Source organism: Eucyclogobius newberryi, unplaced genomic scaffold (genome assembly GCF_026437365.1).
Source record: "Eucyclogobius newberryi isolate DKJ021-1_F unplaced genomic scaffold, fEucNew1.0.hap1 SCAF_4, whole genome shotgun sequence".
Classification (NCBI taxonomy): domain Eukaryota; kingdom Metazoa; phylum Chordata; class Actinopteri; order Gobiiformes; family Gobiidae; genus Eucyclogobius; species Eucyclogobius newberryi.
In genome coordinates, this window is record NW_027316056.1 from 12181520 (window position 1) to 12204528 (window position 23009).

At 38.3% G+C, this 23009-nt stretch overlaps 1 protein-coding gene across 1 annotated transcript in view; it reads left to right on the forward strand.

Annotated features, from left to right (window-relative positions):
* Positions 1-745: 745 nt before the first annotated feature.
* neurl1aa (neuralized E3 ubiquitin protein ligase 1Aa) overlaps positions 746-23009 on the forward strand; it is a 59427-nt gene continuing 37163 nt past the window's right edge. The window contains exons 1-3 of the mRNA XM_072462325.1: positions 746-909; positions 17510-17760; positions 18974-19295. Of these exons, the coding sequence (XP_072318426.1) occupies positions 876-909; positions 17510-17760; positions 18974-19295 (607 nt within the window). The 5' untranslated portion in view covers positions 746-875. The remainder of the gene's footprint in view (positions 910-17509; positions 17761-18973; positions 19296-23009) is intronic.

Sequence of the window (23009 nt, forward strand, 5' to 3'; positions counted from 1 at the left end):
TATCTTTTGAATGGGTAAGAGTCTCAAAATATCACTATGAACAGGAAACTGAAACCCATGAATAGTTTAGTCCTTGTGTGTGTTAAAACCTGTTCAGATCTAGATTTAGTGCTATCATTTACAGTAAACATTGGACATACTGAGACAAATCTACAACTTTCTCATTATTAAACCACCACACAACGACCTGGTTTACTTCTAAGACACTGTTCTTTTTATTTGGTTCTTGGTCCTGATGTGGACTTGAGTTATATTGAGTCTAGTTTAGTGTCAGGTTTAATCCTGTTTTAGTCCCAGTTTTCATTGTGTGAATATGCAAATGTAAACGCATCCAAAGACCTGGAAAAATTCTTCCCGGCTGGTGTAGTTCACTCCAGATCTCCTTTTCAGCCCCTATAATTTACACCAAACATTTGAAATAGTGAATCACGGACGGACCTACTATTATTTCATTATTTAGCCCCTTCCTTCATGCACACACTGCCGCTCTAGCCGTGCATAATACCCATCTTATTACACCCCAGGCTCCTCCTCTCCACCACCACCACCACCACCACCACCACCACCGGCTCTGCTCCGTGCGCTCCGGCCCGCGCGCGCGTCTCCACCTTTTATGCAAATCCCGACGCGAGCGAATGAGCGCCGAGGCGGAGACGGCCGGCGCTCGGTGAATGCCGCCCGCCGCCCGCCCGCCCGCCGCTGTTGTGCCCGTGTGCGCGTCTGTCCGCGCGCTGGAGCGAAGAGGCAGGCCGAGCCGAGCGCGTTTCGGATGCGAAAGTGCAAACATGCCACTGGCGCTGGCGGACCGCGCGGCGAGAGCACTCCAGTAATCCACCTCCTGCGATAAGCGGACGCGCAGAAGGAATAAAGAAGCAATGGGGGGCCAGATAACGCGGAATTCCTTTTACGGTAGGGAATAATATATGTGTTGTTGTTGTTGTTGTTGTTGTTGTTGTTTTTCTGGCAGCGCAGGTGTGCATCGCCAAAAAGGAACGATGTGTGTTTCACGTGTGCGCAAAATGATCTGGTTCATTCAGAGCAGGGGGATGAAAGGGAACAGCTACTATTTTGGCTTTAATGTCTACTAGAGCGTGTTATTTGCTCACAGTTACGTCACTTACGTCATTACAATAAAGGCGAGCGTCTGGGTCTTGCGATGGCTACTGTGATGTCACCGCGTCCGCGCGCTCCGACCCAAGACTTATTTCAGGATTTCTATGTTTACGCTGTAAATATTGAGGGTTTGTGTGACATCTGAAGGTGCATGCGACGCTATGGGGGTTCCTTCTGTGCCGTGACATCCCCCTCCACTTAATAAACACTCCAGCGGCACACAATTCCATCAATGTATCGATTTTGTATTGGATTTGCCTCTGCCTGAGCTACAGCAATACCAGGCTTTGTGCTGGCTTTGCTTTTTTGTGGCTGAAATGGCATGCAATTTACATTACACATTATACATCAAAATAATAACCTGGTTCAAAATGGACTTCTTCCCTAAAAAATGATCTTACAGCAAAATATGTAATAATTTGTGAGTATCATAGCGTTTTCAGGCACTTTTTGTGGTTTTACAGCCTGTTAGACAGCACTCATTATGTATACTAAACATATAAATCAGCAATGATACAAAGAATATATACTCTTTATAGAATTAATCGAAATCGAGTGTACCAAAGTGATATTATTGCACCTGGTGTTTAATCCATGTGCCTGCCTTCAGCTTGGACCACCTGATCAATCTAATTACAGCCTCAACATTAATCCAATTAGTGAAAGAGGGACAGGCTAAGACAGAAGGAGAGTGGCTGTTTGTGTGAAATCAAGGTCAAGCTCTGGGCACTCTGGGCGGTTTGTCGGTGTTACCATGGGGCCATCCTGCGTCGTAATTCTGAGTAAATGAAGGGGAAAGTCCCGTGTGCTCCATAAAATGTCATATTAATTACAAAATATAGGGCAGCACATCATATTAATCCATTGTGCTATTACAGGCTTTATCCTTTATGTCTTATTGAAACAATAGTGAAGTTTATAGGACTTCCTTAGCTTGACTCAGTTGGTTGGTTTAGTCTATAATACTAAATTTTTTTGACTAATACATACTTTCTGTTTAGCAAATAATAGTTTTTTATATTTAGATAGGGATGGGCAATATGGCAAAAACCTCCTGAACTGTTTCTTTTCAAAAAACAAAATATAAATGGTTACATTTGAACAGTGCCAACTGACACAAAATAACCAAATGTCTTTCTCCAAAGTCCAAACCTGTTCTTGCTGATAAAAGATTGGCTGTAGATTTCTTAACTGAAACAAAAACTACTCTTGGTCCAAATGTTCTGTCCCACTGGCTTTTGTGAGGGAGGCGTCCACCTTCACAACCTGCAAAAGTCACTTAAAGGAGTGGCTCAGATCAACACAAACTTGACTAATACAATACATAAAGCACCTTAGGGTTCGTGCAATGCATATACAGTAGGGTATGATCATTTTGACTTTTAATAATGTATACTAAAATGAATTATTTATGACTTGTAAACATTTCTGTCTGATAAATCCTGAGTTTGTGGTAGTGAATTGCTCCTGTCTTTCCCTGTAATGTGTCCACGTCTCTACTTTTACGTGTGTTTCCTGTGGAGTTATTGTCTGTGGTCCTAGAGGGAGCTTGTGAGCTGTTCTGTACTGGGCTGTTTTAAATTGTGGTAACTTTTTAATTGGTACATCAAATTATCCAGGGACAACAGATGGGGACTAGCTTGTGGTTAAAATCTGTAACATTTACATCATGTATCATAGGTTCATCGTGTGCACTGTCCCTTTTCTAAAAAATAAAATCAAAAACTCATATATGATTAGACATGACTGCATCTCGATCTCAATAACAATAATGATTAATTGCCTAGTGAGAAATAATTCCACTATTGTTTCTATCAAGACAGATCAAAACAGACGTCTACATAATTACAGAACAGATTTAGAATGGGAAAAATAACTGGTAAAGAGGAGATGGAGTGGCTGTGGAGGCTGATGGTTCTACTGCTGCGTTGAAATTGAATAATGGCACGGGAGGACGAGATCTTGAGAGACCATTGGAGGAAAAGCAGTGTTTGAATTGCGTTGTTGCTCTTACTCATCGCAAATGGCATTTCCGTTTATAATAAATATCGTATATACAAAAGCATTAATTTGCCATCAATTCCTCAATCAAATTTAGACACTTGCACTAAATAGAGCTGATATAATTTGTTTCTAATGTACATGCGTGTAAGTAATATCTCCGACTGGCAGGAAACAAACTTGGACGCGGGCCGTTCCCTCGCAGTGCGGATTTGATTGAGCTTGTAAACACTGAGTAATGAGGAGGCTTCCCCAGGACACAGGCGGCCAGAGCGAGACACTGCCAAGTTTATTGTAACATGGGCCTGTTCTGGTTTAACTCTGTAATTGTTCATTATGGTCTGTTTGTGTTGTGGTAGGAGCCAGATGGCCGTGGCAGATGAGGCATCAAACCTTGCTCCGCTCTGTTTTAATGCCTTCCTGGCTCAAAGGGAGTTAGAGGCAGCATGGCGGCCATACACTGTAGCTTTATCTCAAAACGGGGCATATTAGTCTAGGAGGAGGTCACTCTGGATGTTGGTGAGAGCTTGTAATCGAATATGAGCCTCATGGATAAATAATCAGGGTATCTATTATTTACTAGAGATATTTTCATTTTTGGCTAGGGATGTCACACTATCAAATTATTGTGAGAGAAAACGGCACAATTTATGGCACAATTATTCACGATTACTGAAATCGTTATCAAACAGTGAAATATTTGATTTCCTTTCATTGCCGTCGTCTAACACATTACTGCTCCTCAAATTTGAGGCCAGCTTTACAAAATCACACTTTCCAAACGATGAAATACAGTTAATATGACAAAAACAGTCCGATGGAAAATTATTTTACATTTTAGATGAACTAAAAATGCTTAATTTGGTTCTAAAATGGTCTTATTTATTATTTTTTTGTTCTTATGATTGTATTGTGACCTGAATAATCACGATTATTGATTACCACGACCTTTACTTGAAAGGTTTTAGTTTCAGTGTCATTGCATATAAACCTTGTCAATATTGTTAATAGATTCAAGTTCGATACAGTTCAAAGTTAAAACTGTAAACAATAGTTAAAGATGGACTATTCACTAGAACATTCATTCTTGTAAATGGGGTCACCTCTCCACTGATCTGACCTGTAACTTGGCCTGGTGGCATCAAAATTGTATGTCATCTTATTTGTGGATCAATTTTGATTATCAGCACTTCCACTTGTTTACACCTCAGCAGTAATACTACATTTTGATTACCGTAACTCCGGAAATGTCAAATGTGCTAAAATGTGATGTTGTTTCAGTTTGAATTCGTCTGTTACATAAAACTGTGGGCTGTTTGTTCAAATGGACAAAAAGGAAGTGTTAAATTTGAGTCACTGTGGTTGCCACAGCAACTCACAGCCATTGATAGAAAACCATTGTATTGTACTTGAACTAGGATAATGTTTGAAAAAACATTATTTTAGCATAAAACAATTTGAAATATAACGTATAAACCTCTTGTTGTTTTCAGATCATAGTCATGACTCAGTCGTCAGTTGAGGATATGCTATGATTGTATACACATTTTTAGTATATTAGTATGTAGTGTCTCTTCTGCTCATGCATTTGTAGAGCGGTCCACTGTATGCCTCAGAAGAGAAACTAAAGCTTCTGCCTTGAGACAGTTGCATAATTAAGTCTGCAGTAGTGTGTGGGTGTCTCCACTTGTGCCTCTTCCATTGACATTGGAATGTATTTGTCTGGTGTGATTCATAACAAACATCTGAAAGGCAAATGCATGAACTGAAAATGAAATTGAAAGAAAAAAATGTTCCTTCAAATTCTCAGAAAGATTAAATTCACTGTCATGGGATGCGCCTTGGGTTAGTGGATGTTGAAAGGTTTTGATTTGGACACATGATAAACGAGCTTCTGTCCTTCACCGCAAAAATAATCGTACTTGGTTTTGTTCATTTTTTCCGGAGTGTTGGGCCTCGGAGACGGGGCGTTAATCAGAACTCGGCAGTTGCCTGAGGTGACACAAACATATGTCACAAGTGAAGATGAAATGTGTTACTAGGAGGCAGTACGTGTGCTCTACAATTTAAAGTATCTAAAGGAACAAGCTGACATTTTGTTCTCTTAAAGCTGAACACTGAAATAGCTGACTGACACGACATAAAACCTATAGTTTTCATGTCAGTTGTGAAAGGGGCGGCTGATAATGTTGATAAAACTGCATTATATAACTTTGTTTTCTTGTGATTAAAAATGTAGATTTGTGGTTGGTTTCCTCTCGACAAACAAGTTCTTGAAACCTTACAAGAATATACAGTATATTGCAAAGGATTTACAAGCTGCATTATCCACCTTTTGTCCTCTAAATAAGTCAATATTTTTTTCCCTCATAGATTATCATGTACTTTATCTTGATTGCAAACCTGGAAGAGCTAGTTTTATATGGCTTACATTTTAGGGAGAGGCAAGGCAAGTTTATTTGTAGAGCACATTTCATACACAAGGCAATTCAAAGTGCTTCAAACAGCAGGAAAAATGCATTAAAATCACAAAGAAATGCAATAAAATTAACTAAATAAAAAATAAAAAAACACCTAGCCAAATCCAAATTTATCAGACCACATTGGCAGGCATTCCATAGAGAACAAACGGACAGTGCTTCGTCATTGGGGAAAAGAAAATGTCCTAATTGTTTGTATTCCTGCATCCGGGTGTGTGATAAGGGTTAAGCTCCCTTGTGTCTGTTCATGCTCCTCAGACCCTGCTTCCCGATCCAAACAAATAATTAGTAAATAAAAATCTCCCATCATTTTAGATGCTGTACCTGATTTACACTGTCTTAAAAACAGAATTTAATTTTAAACTCTTCGCAATGGTCCATACTTTTCCCTCACTTATTCCTTATGCTCATCTTAATTATTCACCGCGTTGTGTTTAAAAGTGCTTTCCACAACACAAGCGAGTTCTACGGTCACTGTAAACCTGATAACAACTGACGTGTTAATAGTGCACTTCATGCTTTTATGGAGAATAAAACTAGCTCTCTTTTAAAAAAAACACTCTACAATTACAAGCAGAGTGCACACATTGGTCTTATTTCCACCCAGATAGCTACTTTTCCACTCTATATATGTTATGTTCTGGGGCAAACAATTTCATACATTATTACATCAGGTACAATTCCTAAGTAAATGAGTTTTGTTGTATTTTTTAAATGTACTTTGACAAAAGATCAACACCATTAGCTCTACAATTGAACTTTGACAATCGATTTGTCGTTCCTTTACTACGAACTTTGTATAGAAACTTGCCGGCCCCTCTCGATGTGCAAACCCTGGCTTCTATCCGTCAATGGGACATCCCGTTAACGCATCTGTGTGCACCTCCATCCCCCCTTTTCGATCACACTCCATCACCGCCGGTCACCTTCAAGGCAGCGAAAAATAATGACTCCCAGATACAACTGAACAGCATCTTGACCGCTCTTCGTCAATAATGTCACGCCACGCATCATCGCGCCTCGTCTTCGCCTGTCTGCGGAGCCTCACTCGATTACTTTGTCCTTAGCCTCAACCAGCGATATTATTACTTATTGATTGCCGTTGCGTGATGCCGCTCGCCAGACAATGCAATGGGAGGACAATAATGGCCGTAGTGAGGTAATGCGGGCCTCATCATCTCTCCGATCTCGCGTTACAGCGTCGCTCGTAGCATTGTCAATTATTGATAGCGAGCTTTGTCTGCCGTATGTTAAGGTTTAATATGTTAGTAGTCTTTTTGCAACGTAAGTACTTCTAGGTAGGTCAGTGTCTGTACAAGTGCGACAATAATTGAATACAAATTGGACAAAAGTCAAGGATCTACGAGGGTCCAAAATGTAGTTTATGATCCGTTTAATCTGGGTTTAATATTTGCTTTTGTAGAGAAATTGTAAACCATGTTGTGTTTTTGAAGTATGCAAACATCAGACATGCAACCTGAAATCATAATTAATGGTTATAATTAAATGGTAAATTAATGAATTAATTTGCACATTGCCCTGATTGTTGTTTAATTTTTCTTTTCTCTCAATTTGTATTTATTATAATTTTATGAAAATATTTACTTCATCAGCCAACTTTGATACAATATTGATTCCATATGTAAAAAAAACAATCCATCCAAGTGGAAAAAAAATCTAAAATTCTCCAAACAAAATACTCTTCTTTATTTATTTTTTCTCTCCATTTCTCCCCCCTTTTTTTTTTCCTTTTAAATCAAAAATCTTTTATTTTTTAACACTTGACTAGTCCAAACTATCATAACCTTGTCGCTCCTTGTGACTGGTTATTTTAAAAAAAATGTTGGTTCCTTTTAACATACAAACAAAAATATTTGAAAAATGGCAGTACATTGTTGAACTGGCCTAAGTTCGTTAAAATAAAAGCACAAAGCAACAAAATATATGGTCCCACAAGTGCAATACAAATGTAATGAATCTAAATAGAGGCCACACATTAGTTTGAGTGTGATCATAAAGCCTCTGGAGACCCTCAGCTCTTACACGGTTATGTCTTGTGTTACCTGGTCACCTGATGCCTTATTGCCATGGCACCAGTCAAACAGAGCTCTGTCTAATCCATCGTATCCAAGCAGCAGCTCCAGCTCATTTCATTTCCCGCTCACATGAAGAGTCATCGTCCTAATTGACTTGTATCCGCCATGTTGAGCCTCACACTGTGGGCGTGTGCATCTGCTTTTGCTCAGAACATGTGTGAACTCACATGTTCAAGAAACCGTCTGTGCTGTTACACGTTGGTGAAATGGTGATGCATAATACTTTCAAAACCAAGTGTCACATCAGACATTTTTATATTTGATGGACCGACATGGCCAATAAAGACAAAGTAATGACTGAACTGGACTAAAATGAACTAAATAACAATAATTAATCAGGTCTTCACACCAGGCTTTCTGCATGGATTAAATCAAGTTCTAAATGTTGATACTAAACCAACACCACAAATTAATTACTGACTTAAGATTTTTTTTTTATAAATGCTGTATGTCTAAAGAAAGACTAAAACATGATTTACCAAACAAATTCAGCACCAGGATTAAGATTATGAAATAACCCAGTTTTAAATTACTAGAGGCATTTAGAGTAAAGCATTAATACTGCAATACTGTGAAACATTAACAGGCAAATCAATTAAATGACATTTCCATGATATAGCAGAACAAACGAATCGCAATTTGTTCCTCTTTTTGTAGATTTTTTCCTTAAAAAAAAAAAAAAAAAACTCTTTCAACATTGATTTTCCAAGCATTTACAATACAGATTTTTAAACATTGTCATTTAACAAAAAAATGAAACTCCAAAATGTCTGCTCCACATGCTCTTACTGACAGAGGATTGGCTCTTGACCTCTCCATTAAACCCTCAATCATTGACAATCTCAGTTAAAATTTGAGTAATTTCCCAGTCTTTTTCCGTGAGCTACCATTGAATAAGTTACATAGTGCACCTTTAACTTAATTGACCTAAACTCGGATTTCGCGACAACCGTTACATCAAATAGATTCAAATAGTGGCACAATTTTAAGACAGTTTTCTTTACATCGATCATTCAAAACTACCTCTAGGTTGTAGGTTCTGCTCTGCACCTCAAATGCTTCTCATTTCATTGTTCGGGACCCACTTCAGCCCAGTACATAAATCCATCAGGTTGTTTTCCCGAGCGTTTAGGGCTGTTAATGATAATGTATGTAATTAATCATCTCTATTATTGCATGATTCATTTTGCAGGGGCTGTTACACGAGGCAGAGACGCCATTTTGTCACGAGTGAGTGGAACTGAATATATCATCGCGACACTGCAACGTAAACCTCATTAAAGTGCTGTTTGTCAGTGCCCTGCAGGCTTGTTGGCGGCAAAGTAAATGACACCGTCAACGTGTTTAGGGAGAAAAATCAGACACCAAACTTTGTCATTCCATGCAAATAACTGTTGTGAAAAGATTAAGTGCATGTTTTTTTATTTGTTGCTTCAGTTGTGATTATAGTTGTTTTGACAGATTAGAGTTATGTTTGCCTAGGAGCAATTATGTAAGTTTGAGATGCAATATCATTTTAGAAACCAAAGAGAGACTGTGTAAAGGTTCACAAACTACCCCACCCAACCCACCCAAACTACTTTGTCTGTATATCATGGCTTAGTCTCAAGGCTGTCGTTGACTAAACTTATTCTTTGTTGTCTAAAGTAATTCCCTATGAATTGATAGGCGACCACACCTTTCACATGTGAAAAGGCCAGAATAAACTCCCAATTTACTCCCAAATCGTTATAATCCCAGTAAAATAAGGTTGACTAAGACGCCATCGACAACCGAATCGACAAAATGGCCAAACGCTTACAGTTCTAATGATTAGGGTTGTGAAATACACACAAATACCCAAATACTAAAACTAATATTGAAGTATCGATACTGAATCACATCAAAACCACGTAAATAGAACCAATTGTAGTGAAATGTAGTGTAACAAAGATGATACAATATCAATGGAGAAGAAACCTGAGCTTGAAACGAGAGGTGGACAATAAGATCAAAAGTGAATATCGCCATTTTGTAACCTTAGTATCTTTATTTGGCCTTTTGCTTTATGGGTGAAAAAGTGGTGAGAGCAGGGATGACATTCAGCATATTGTCAGAGCTGGGGATCAATCTCACAACGCTGAGGCTGGCATATGTGCTGCTGCTTAGCCCAATCGACACCCGGGCAGAACTACATCTTTGTAATGCCTGTTGACGGTAAAGATATCAGCTTCTTCTGAAAGTTCATGCGTCACCGTGATTGGTTAAAGTCACCTGTCACTCACTCAGAGACGGACCAATGAGAGGATGGGAAAGTAAGTGTCTGTGAGAATTAGTGCTTTATGCGACGATTTCACCCAGTTATCAGTATTACTAGCGTAGTTTTCTGGCTGCAGCAGTCATAGATCTGTCTGTCGTCTCTCAGGATGGACCATAATAAGCAGGACTTTTCATAGCAACAGGCCGAGGGAGTGGGTTGGTATGTGGGCTACCTGCGCTTTACAAGTATTGATAAGCTGTTTGTGAGCCAACGCTTACACTTTTCATGTTACTCTGCAGAGCTAAAATTAGAGCACAAAGTCACGTGCTAATGGGGAAGTTCTGGGCAGGCATAATCTAGATGCAAATGTACTTAAATGAGGAGGAGCTATATCTATGCTGAGGGTTTGGAAATGATCCTGGGACAAATGTACAAAAATGAACTGCATACATGATATTGTTAATACGATTTGCCAGAGAAATCATGACTAGTCGACTATTAAAATCATTGTTAATTTTATTTTGATAATCGCAATAGTTTTCTGGTTTATGCAGACTATAAAACACAGAGAAATGACCTATAATGGTGTTATTACATAAAATTATGACAAATTTCAGATTTTCATCAATTGTACACTTTATTCAGGAATATTCTCTTCCCTAAAAGCCTTCAGTCACCATATTTAAACATTGATTCGGTTTGAAATGTATTTATATATTCTCAAGGTACAATAAAAATCATCATTTGACAAATTGACTAATCTAAAACATATTGCTGAAGTTTACCACAAAGATAATGAGTTGCAGCCCTCCAAACACACTGTGATATATTGATCTTTACTGTCTCAAATAAATCTAAATGTATCAATATAAAACCTTTTGAACCAGGAAGTGTCACAACGTATTCGCAAAGAGCAAATAGGAGCCTTTCTACCTGATAAAATGCTGTTTGCCGTGTAAACATCTAAGCCTTTCGGTTTGAGATGAATGGCACATAGAGCACACAGTGAGATCCGCACACACAGACCTGTTTGCATCACACGGCGTTCTAATGAGTGAACGTGAATTACACAACCCAAACATGAGCGTTGATACAGAAAAGAATGATTTTAGTTTGTTTATTTGACAAATTAACTGTGTTTTTCTACCTTGAAATAAGACAATTATACATTGATTGCAAACTACTCAAAATCAAATAACTATGACGTATAATTTAGCTTGAAAGAAGAAAATTGACATTGAAAACTGTTAGAAATCCTCTGAAAATAGCTAAATATGTTTAAACTAGGCAAAACTACAAGTAAATACGTTATTTTTATACAGAATTTAGACTTTCTTTCTACAAAAAACACAACGTTTTTGTTATCCTAATAGACATCCATGACCTTTATATGTGTGTGCACAAAACAGAGCTTAATACGAGGCAGATGTCAGACTGAAGTGAAAAGGATTGTGGGAGAAGGAATGATGCTCCTGGATTTGATAATTGGACGTGTGCACAGATGGTATTCTTGTTTAGGTTGTTAGTCATGTAGTATTTGTAACACATTAAATAAAGACAACACTATGTTGTTGTGGTTTTTTTCTATTTCTTAGTATGTAGTATCAAAATATAAGATACAAAGATCATGATTTTAGATGTTGTTTATTGTAAATTGCAATATTGATATAAAACAGCTTGATAATAGACATGGGACCATTCACTTCCTGTTCCAAGTGCAGAGAATTAGGCGGATATAGGGGGTAGGTGAAAACTGAAATTTCGTAAGCAATCAAACCTCGAATGCACGACAACAGGATCGAAATACAACTTTGAGTACGTTAATTATGGAGGAACGCTTCAATATTGCTCTGTTTATTTAGCATAATATACAAAATGACTGAATGTTGAAAACCACTGTAAAAATAAAAAGTATACAGTCATGACTCAAGAATTACAACAAGTTGAACATTAATTTGAAGGTTTATGGTTCAATTCCAGCTTCCTCAGTGCATGTTATGATGTGCCCTTTAGCAAAGCATTTCACACAATAGTGCAGTGTCCTGTTGTGCAGTTTGTCCTGTATTTGATTATTGCCGATTTATTTTTTGTTGTACATGTTTTTGGAATATATGAGGAAACCAGAAAAGCATTAGTATTTATTCTTTTTAGAACATGAAGGATCCAAACACTTGTACTTGAGGGAGTGTTGTGTGTCACTTTTGAGTCAGCAGCAACAGCTATAGTGTGTTAAGAATTAAAAAACTGAATATGTTTTGCAGACAATTTGTTTTTCAGTTCGACTTGTAAACAGGCGACAAAACACATGATTATCAGACCATCAATCTGTCGATTCTAATCACATCCAAAGGCGCTTATATTGTTGTTTTTAGGTTTTAAAAGCTTGTCTGATGTGGATTCCTGATGCAACGTTATGTTGTTTATTTGAATAAAACCAATTCATTCTTTCACTAAAGCCTCGGCCCGATCTAACGCTGATCTGGACCCACACATGAGCGGGTGGCTAAAGAAATATTCCACATTTACTATTTTTAAAGTTATTTATGAGACTTTTTATGGATATTTTGTAATTGCAGTGTTAGGGAGTTATTAAATACATTTATTTTGAATATATATTCCATTATGTTTTTTACACTATAATATAATGCAACTCAATGTGAACATAGTATTCAGGCTCTGATTGGATTTTAATGCTGCTTTTGAGTTTTCTGCTCAACTTCATAGCCGACATTTTCAAAGTATTCTTCCCAACACTTTAGTATTAGTAACTGCATTGATAATTAACAAAAGCCATGTGTTTTGTTGATATATTCACAGATCCATGACACTGTGGTCTGAACCCTTAGATACGAAGAGGTTGCTAAGAAACACAAATCACTCTTTTATGTTTATATATTATTTTAATTTATTCATTCACAGAAATAGATGAAAGACCGATCTAATGGTGTTGTATGAACCTTTAGTAGTTGCTAAGGAACATACATGTACATCACCCTTATTACATGTCATACATAATAATTTAACCTTATTTAAAGATATTTTTTGCTTGTCAAACAGTAGGTAGTGATTACACGATTCATTAATTCATTCACAAAAATGTGTTTTGTTGCCCATTGACCGATCTAATGCTGTGGCCTGGACCTTTAGGTATGAAGGGGGTTGCTAAGGAACATAATTCACACTTTACTGTTTGGCTCTCCAGCAGCTGCGCCTCTTCAGAGCAAAGCTAATGCATTCAGCTCAATCTGCCCCGGACCATTCAAAGCGGCGCTCTCCTGTGGCTCTCGCTCCAAAACAAAAGACTACAGCAGCACTGCTCTTAGGCCGGAGCCAGAGTCTTCAGCGCACACACACTCTCCCAGGCTGGAAAAACGGGAAGCCCCATTTAAATAAACAAGAACACAATATACCCAGCAAGGACACAAAGCACTTCTACGGCTGTGCGCTCTTATCTGGGCTGCACGAGACACCTGCTGCTCGCCCTGTTAGCTTACGGCTGAGCACAATGAGCTCATCTGTCAAAATTACAATCACCATTAAGTCATAAAGTCAACCAAAGCAAAGGCGTGTATATTGGGTTATTTTCTAAAATTGCAGCTGTGAAGTGGAAGTGGACTCATTTATCCCTTGAGTAAAACACATCATCAATACGTAGGTTCCACTGGTGAGGATTTGCAAAAACAGATTTACGACAGGGCACGGTTTTGGTTCGGATTAGAGATTTTCAAAGCTATCAAAAACAAGATTGGTTCCATAGAATAGCATGCTCTGTTTTTCCCTTGAGCAAAAATAATCTGTTAATAAGTCACCCCAAAGGGTACAAAGTCATTACAGTGGTCATAAATCTTGACTAATATTGTTGAGTGGTGCTTTATTGACAACATTTAATGCCATTTTAATCATGGTGGTGAGACAGAATTACCATTTTTATTGGCTAATTTCAAAGCGTGATTGAAGAAGCACTTCATTTTGTTAATTATTTCGAGGATAAACAACCGAGGAGGGAACCACCTCATGTCAACATTAATGCAGACCTTTCGCACGCAACTTAAACCCTTAATGACAGTTCAAACAATCATTTAACAAAATAAACATGTTTGTCATGTGTAATTTGTCTGTCAAAGCATAACTATTGTATAGTTTAAATGGATTTTGGCCCTTGTTTACAATCTGGTTGCTAAGTAAAGACGTGTGGAATTACCTGAACCTATGTCATATTTGATGCCCATGTCAAACCAGGAAGTGACATTATAAAAGTCACCAAAATTGCCAAATTGGACAAAAATCTTAAACATAATCATATAATCTTTGGATTTTTTTTCTCGAAAAGTGTAGTCTAATGTGGACTTTAAGTAAAAATATCCCTTTAAAGTAAAATAATATATTTCAAAATATGATCAAAGTGTTAAATGCATCTTGATACAGAATTGCACTCTTCTCAACAGAAGCAACTGAAATGATTAAATTGTCTTTTTTTGCTTGCTCAATGCCAGAACTTCAGCAGGTCTGAAACTATATGAAAAAACATAATCATAATAAAATACTTTTCAGTCTAGTAAAACATTTTGTAAGTATAGAAACACAGATATACCGCTCTCAGAATACAGTGAAATAAAATAAAAGGCATTTACTGTAAAATAATAATGTAATGATTTTTGACTTAAGTTGAGTGCTTTTGTACAGTTTTAGCAGAGAACAGAGAACTCACTCGCTCATTCTCATCCCAACCATCCCAACATGTTTAGCATTCTGGGAGAGACAAATAGTTTTATAACAGGACTCTGCCGTGTCGACTGGGTGTTAAAACTGCGCCTCTGGAAATGGTTGTGAATCAACGATCTATTGGAAGCTGAAAGCCCCATCACGCCTCTTCATCTGAATACGGATTTGTTCGTTTCAGTCTGGCAGTTCAGTCTCTCGGCGGGACGTCTGTGAAAATGTTTGGGTTCATGTTGTTTAGTTGCTCAAGTGCCACTCTGAGGCAGAAGCAGTTTAAACGCATTCACTGAAATCAAGTCTTCTGTGAGGCTTCGCGCAGCCTCGGCTCGCTTACGCTGAGAAAGATGAATATTTAGTCAGTTGAAATCACTTACTTGTAGTATATGTGTCTTATTCAACTATAGATATGTTAAAGTCTAGAATTGTGACTTTCAAGCAAACTGATGCAAAACGTATAGGAACTTATTACAAATTGCAAAAAAAGTAGTACAAAATTAACAGTAAGTAAATTAACCAAAGAAAATGTTATATTATTATTACCTTTATTTTTTACAGGGAGGGCCTTTACAAGAGCTTCCTATTCATGAAGTGACACAATTACAAATTAAACAAACACATACATTATACACAGATAAAATGCCAATAAAACATTCAATATAATAATCCATAAAATATATACATTTTAGAAATATAGAATATGGAATCAAAGCATTTAAAACAAAAGCACTGGCTCTGAGGATGCTTTGAATTCATTAAAAGACATAAAATCACTAAACTAAAAAGGTTATATTCCATAGTTCAGGAGCAAAGTTCCTGAAAGGGTTTTCCCTGAGGTCCACATTGATTCAAGTCAAGCTGGTTTACACTGATAACTAGATATTCCTTTAGTTTACATGGGAATGGATTGGCATAAGGGCAGGTGTATTCTAGGACATGGATAAACAAATATAAAAAGGCCTAAGTCACAGTCGTGCGTTGGACACAAAGTTCATGCAAATTTTCCTGGCAGGTTTTCAAATCAACTGGCAGACGTTGAGATTGTATTGAATCCTTGTGTCTGTCTTGCTCTCTCTTTTACTCACTAATTGGACATACTTTTTTATCATGAAAAGAATGTATCTATCACCAACTTCTCCTGCAAATGCAATGTCACAAAAACACATATTTCACAAATTATCACTTTTTAAAGCGACATACCATTTAAAATAACTGACTTTAACCATGTTGTAACAGTGTTCCTTTATCATTTGGATCCACTCAGAGTTGTATTTGTACTGAGTAATGCAACTTTGAGTAATCCTGTATTGTCCTGAATTTGAGGCTTTAGTGCCCGCCCACATCTGTGTATGTCTGTGATCATTAAAACAGTTCAGATCGTGCGCGTAGCACTCATTTTACATCCATAAATATAAGAATCTGCTGCTTGCTATTGTCAAATGTCACTATATGAAGACAGTTCTGCAGTTTTTTTAATGGACCAGGAACTCAATGGACCTGTTTCTATTTCTAAGGCGTTTTAGATCAATGCAGTGTTTGCAATGGACAAATTGTATAATAAAGATCTCTGTATGTTATAAATGAATACCTCCAAAAAGCAAAATATACCTTTGAAATAGTTTTGCTGCTAAGAATGTAGTATTTTACAGATTATCTTACAGCTTTTTCTGTTCTGATTGTCTGATTTATAAAGTGAACGTTTGGTGAGCAGAGATCTCAGTGTCAGGTCATGTGACTGCTGGGATCAAGAACATACACATGGGATTTCACGCTGAATCAGGCAGAAGTGTTGTTCAGGCTTTTTGATGCTTTGTGCTGACTCTTTCCTTTGGCTTCTCTTTGTTTTGAGACTGTCAAAATGCCTTGTTTCAGCAAATTTGCGGCCAAATCACAAATGGTTGGGATGAACATCAGATCTAAACTGAGATCAGACAGGAACAAACTAAAAATGAATGTTGTTTACACTATTGCTTTGTGTTAAAAGAGTTTTCAATTAATCAAAATAGTTTTAGTTTGTCCATGGGTTTCAGAGTGATAGAAAACGACATATAAAACATATAAAACGAATGATTCAATATTATAATTGGGCTAAAGTCCTCAAAATATCACATATTTGTTTTACGCAGCACCACGCAAGTGCAAATATGTGCAAATAACAATTGTTTGGAGAGAACAGAGTCAAGCGGTTAGGCTGGTATAAGAAGGCTTCTGGGTAAGAGGTGTGGCCCGAAGCCCGAGGTGAAGGCGTGGTCCTACGCACAAACCTCAGTTTACATACTGTATTATCATTTGTTTTACTTTTCTAAACGCTTTCATCGTTCTAAAACCCATGGATAAACTGGAAGCTAAAACCCTAGAATTGACTGATGAGTTAAAGTCAGATGCTTGCAGCTTATGCCTCTTGACTTCACAGAATATTAAACTGCATTTTGACTGATCACTATCAAAATAAATCAATTAGCTTGCCAAGAAACATATAAATTCAGACTGCAGAACAATGTGGAAGTGATATTTACCTTTAGCGGCAAAACAGCATCCTGATTAAATACTAATACAAGTAAAATAAAGAAAAGGATCTTTCTAACACAGAGAAAGAAGTCATAAAGTGTAGAAGACATTCAGTGTTTGGAATCGGCCCCTGATTAGCCTTTTGGAGCATCAGCACTTTCACAAACACATGCAAATTGTGACTAAACAAGGACCTAAACAGTTTAAACAGTAAGTGTGAATGTAGCTTTTGTGTTTTTCTCTCAAACACTCGCTAATGACTCGCTAAACGTTTGGGATTTTCACTTTCACGATGACGTTTCTCCTATGACGACCTGATTATCTAAACCTGGTCTTCGCTTTGCGTTTCGTTCCAGATTCCTTGGGCGGCCCGTTCCCCTCCACGTCTCACCGATGTCACCACAAGCCCAAGCGCTGCCTGCCCATGCACTGCGGCGGCATGGGGGGGCCCTTTCCCATCAGCCCCCTGCTCTTCCACCCCAGCGCCAAGGGGTCCCAGATCGTCATGGACCTGTCCCAGAAGACGGCGAAGAGGCAGGCCAGCTTCTGCAACGCCATCACGTTCACCAACAGGCCCGTGGCACTTTACGAGCAAGTGCGACTGAAGGTAAATCCCTGTTCCTGGCACCGCCGCCTGCTCGAGGGTCTGGGAGCTTTTAATGTGTCAAAACAATCGCAGTCGGCCATCATGCAGCGAGACTGTGGTCAAAGATGTAACGAGACTAATACCAGACGAGTGGAATGGAAAGCAGGCGGGGATTTGAGGATGATTTATGGTCGTGTCTGATTTATAACAATTTTAACACATCTGCACTTTATTTTACACAAGTGATAAGTAATGCACTGTGTAACCACTAGTAGTAACAGACATGTTATTACGTGTTGTCACCAGGGATGTCACAATATCGAAGGTTAGTGTTATGATTATTGTGAGGAAAACATCAAAATGTAATGATTATTCAGGATTATTGTGACCAAAAATCTTAAATTTTCTTTCGTTCCAGTGGTCGAATATGTTACTATTCCTCAAGTTTGTAACTATCTTTATGGAATGTCTGAAACTGTCTGAAAGTTAAAATAAAGTAAATTTTGATTTAAAAAAAATTGACACTTTGGATTACAGATTTAACTAAAAAATACTTGCTAAAACTGTCACAATCATAATTTTTTGGTTCTTACAATTATATTGTGACCAAATAATCACAATTATCCATTAACCTAATAATCTTGACATCCTTAGTTGTCACACAGTTCGGTCTTTTTGTTCTTGTAGAGTTTGTAAACCTTATTTTCCGGAATAAAAGTCGCACCTTTTTTCACAGTTTTGGCCGGGGTGCGACTTATGCTTATATTTATACTTATATACTTATATGCATACTCCGGTGCGACTTATATGTGATATTATTTGTTATTTTCACTCTTGCAAACGCATTTCATACTCTATTATGTCTCTATTATGCATTTTTTTATACTCTGGTGCAGCTTATTGTCTGGAAAATACGGTAGTTAAAATATATGTATAGATCAAATTATTGATGCTGTGTTTTTGATGTGTTTTTATGCTGCAAACGGCAAATAAACTGAACCAAACTGAACTGAGCTCACGTACTTTAGCCATTTTGCACTGCCTCAATTGACCTCTATTGTTATTTTCCATTCTATTCTATTGTTCTTCTCCTCTGTTGTTCATTTATGAGCATATATTATCCATATGCTAACCAAATCTTCTACTCCAATTCCACTACTCAGGCCTGCTAAATGTATAACTCCAAACCCTTGTATTTGTTTGTGATCCACCTCTTTGTGTGTCTTATCTGCAGATCACTAAGAAGCAGTGCTGCTGGAGCGGTGCTCTGCGTCTGGGCTTCACCTCCAAAGACCCGTCCAGGATAAACCCGGAAAACCTGCCCAAATACGCCTGCCCCGACCTCGTGTCCCAGAGCGGCTTCTGGGCCAAGGCGCTGCCCGAGGAGTTCGCCAACGAGAGCAACGTCATCGCCTTTTGGGTCGACAAGAAGGGCCGCATTTTCTACCGGATCAACGAGTCCAGCCCCATGTTGTTCTTCAGCGGCGTGAGGACGTCCGAGTCTCTGTGGGCGCTCATCGATGTGTACGGGCTGACGCGAGGGGTGCAGCTGCTGGGTAAGGGACCGAGATTTAGGAAATATGACCACAACTCGTGCAAATGCATGATATAGCTATGTTTACACGCAAAACTATGATCATTATCTGGTTTCTGGAGTTATTAGATTCTAGAAGTTATGTAAAAGGTTTGATGTGAGTTCGTTCTGATTGTTCACGCCTGTCCAAGGGAAATTGTACAAAATCGACAAACTCAAAACGAAAATGAAAGAGAAGATGTTAAAGATATTGAGTTTCATTTTAAAAGTTATTGTACTTTTTGTTTGAAAGACAAAGGTCACTCTAAAAAATCCTGCAATGACATGTAAATACACCATAAATCAAATCTAATTATTGTGTTATGATGAGTCCATTTATCAGATTTTGACCCAGTGATTGAGGTGTGAACACATTATTGAATTCAAAAACACTGATGAACGACATATGATGAAAGAGAATGGAAAACGCTTTCAAGGTGTAAAATAATGTCTGCACTTTGGAAATGAAATTACCAAATCAATATTGTAAAGCATTCATTTGTGATGAACCCATACGTTTGATAATAGTTACAAAGCCGTGGAGGTAATGTACATATTTTGACTTTAGAAATCAATATTAACATTGCTTTCTGGCTTGAAATTGCTTTATTTTCTTATATTTACAGTGTGTGTAGTTACAACTAGGAGTGAGCTTTGGAAAGCACCTTATCAGGGCCAGATAAACACCGCCCTTCTCCGCGAGCAATTCTGAGAATAACATTTACATTTCACCAAGTGCCAATTTACATTCACAATCCTCTTACAAGAATTGTTTTTACTTCTATTCTAAACTGGATCAGCAAGCCAAACCCAAGCTGTTACTTTCAATAGTATGTATAAGGTCCATTACATTTTCTATTTCACTTTCGGAATGACAAAGCAGATGTATTTACTGTAAACGAACCTCTCGTGCACTAATACCTTCCACACACCCATAGATCAACATCGAGACCAGTTTCAGAGATGTCACAATCTAAGACTTTGGTATTTATTTGGACGATTATTATGAGAAGTATCTTGACAATTTTATGACTGTTCACATTATCTAATTTTTGTGTTAAGGTTATTGTTTAAGAAATACCTCCTCCTCCCACCCCCTCGCCCGCTCCCCTCTTTAACAGAAAAAATAAGCAGCTTTTATGTTTATTCACATCATTCAACAACGTAATTCACTTTAATTCACAGCGTCCAGTAGCTCAGCATTCATCTAGTTTGTGATTCATGAAATCAAACTTTTTTACAAACAAAGTTAAAAAAACCAGATACTTTACATGCACTTTACATGTAGGATTACTTTTTGGGGGCGATTAGATTGAAATGAAAATACTTACTTTTCCCTTCTAACATTGTCACGATTAATATAGTTTAATTCGGGCGATCAGGCATGGGACGTCCCCTGAAGTGAAGGATCATTGCTCTGCTCGGTAGTTTAGCCCGCATACCAACAAAGGCCTAAGCGCTGGGGCGCATGCTTGAGGCTTTTGATGTGAACAGAATGTATACACATATTTCTTGTCTCCAGAGCTCCGGTGCTGTCATCTCCTCCGCTGCAGTAAAAATAGGCCGGGGTCACATGTTGTGGAGATAGCACATCTGATTGTAGCTGCATGTCGTTGATTGACACCGGTATCTCAGGGCGAGTGTGGGCGGACGTGTAAAAGTCTGTGTCTGTGTGGGTTTGTTTTGGGCTGGGTAAAAAGGACATTTACTAGAATTTAGTTCCTGGTGGATTGGAAATGGTGATGTCTGGTTGATGATGACAAAAGGTCATACTAAGAGGAGTTAACAACTAGGGTTGCAACAATTAATCTAGAGGCCTCTGTATTTCAACCTGTATTTGTATTATATATAGTTATAATATAGTTAACAGATCTCACAGCAAAATGGGAATAATCACTTGACTTGTTAACTATCTGAAATACTAATCAGTCAACTACTAAATTCATTGTAGTTGACTTGAACATGACATTTTATCTTTATTCGAGAAGCTTTGACTTATTTTCTACAATAGATTTTTTGTCTTATTATTATGTGTAGTAAGTTGTTTTTCTTATTTTAGGCATTCAAAAAAAAATCTATTTTTTTTTTATGCTAAGTAAAACTTCCTATTCCATTCTCAGATTTGGTCTATTTCCCAAGTCAAAATTACTGAGCTTTAGATCAGATATTGTTCATATTTTAAAGTAATTTCAACATAATTTGAAGGGTAAATGAACACCTACAAACCAGTCATTCTTGTCATTTCACCTCTTCACTGAGGAGACTTATGAGTTTAGAAAGCATCCTATATAAATGGAGACTCAAAAAACAAGTTTGGATGATTTGTTTAGTTGATTTGTTGTTTCTCCTTTCCCTGGATGCCTTTTAGTCTTTACAGACCAGCAGTTATTGAACTGCAATACACGATCCTTATCTTAGAGTAGCAATCACAAATCCAGGGCTCTTCTTACATACATCAGGCAATGCTACAGAATCTCCAAACCAGACTCTGTTGCACAACTATGTGGGGGTCTTAGTGTGGGGTCTATGGGCCAGACTCACTTTAGTATTGCCTCTTTATATCAAGTAAAGGGGAATTCTCAGTCAAAACCCTGATATCCAGTAGCGTCGGCCTATAGCTGAACTCACTACCTCCTGGTTTTCCCTTATATAATATCTTTGACCTCGCGGCTCTGTTCCAGTCAAACCGGGCTTCCCCTCACGGAGCCCGACTTCACTCACCTGTGCTGTGTGGTACTGGGGGGGCTCCTGTTGCCCTGCTGGACGAGTGGCCCCACACGCAGAGACCTGTGCAGAGGGGCAGAACCACGGCCACATAGACACATAAACGTTCATCATGGAGACCAGACACGGGCCTTTGTGACGCTCAATGGTCAATTGTGTCAGCGCGGTGCATCACGTTTCTGTGTGCACCGCGCCATGAAGCTTCCCCCGTCCTGCAAGAAGCCCCCGGGGTCTGTGCAGCTGAGTTCAACCTCTATTATAATGGTATTGGGTTTGTATTCTCAGTGTGTTTGGTATTTTGATGCTGTTCTTTGCTTTTCCTAATCACTTTACGATTGCATTTGACATTAACTTTCTTAGTGGTAAGCTACTATTGTTCTGGGGCAAGGAAGCGTCGTCTATTCTGCGTGAGCAAGGGTGTGCAAGAGGTTCCCAAGATGCAAGATGTTGGGTTATGTTCTAGTACTAGTTTTAAGATAAGATATTCCTTTATTGTCCCACATGGGGCAATAAGAGCTGGGGCATTAAGAGCTTTGCCAGTGCCACGCCTCGCGCTCTTAGTCGACCAGAGTTTCTTTAGCCGACTACAACCCTAAACTATACCTATTATATCTATATGCTTTTCTAAATGCTTTTTTTTCCTTGGAATTGACACGTTATTGGTTAAATCTAATTCACAGATCTCGATGGATCAGTTTAAGTCTCGGTTTCTATCGTCGAATCGCAGCCAGAGCACCAACTATCTCTCGTTCCACCAAACACTCAACATGTTTGGGTTTTTTAGGACATTGCCTGACGTTCATTTCCTGGAGGACAATTCTAACCGCTACCATAGTAACCCTAACCTTGACCTAAACCAGATGTGTCCAAACTATGGCCCGGGGCTCAAATTTGAGGGCTCAAACGCTGGTCCATTTCTGTTGGTCTTTATGCTGAACTGGCCCAAAATGATTAAGAACAGTATTTTTCACCC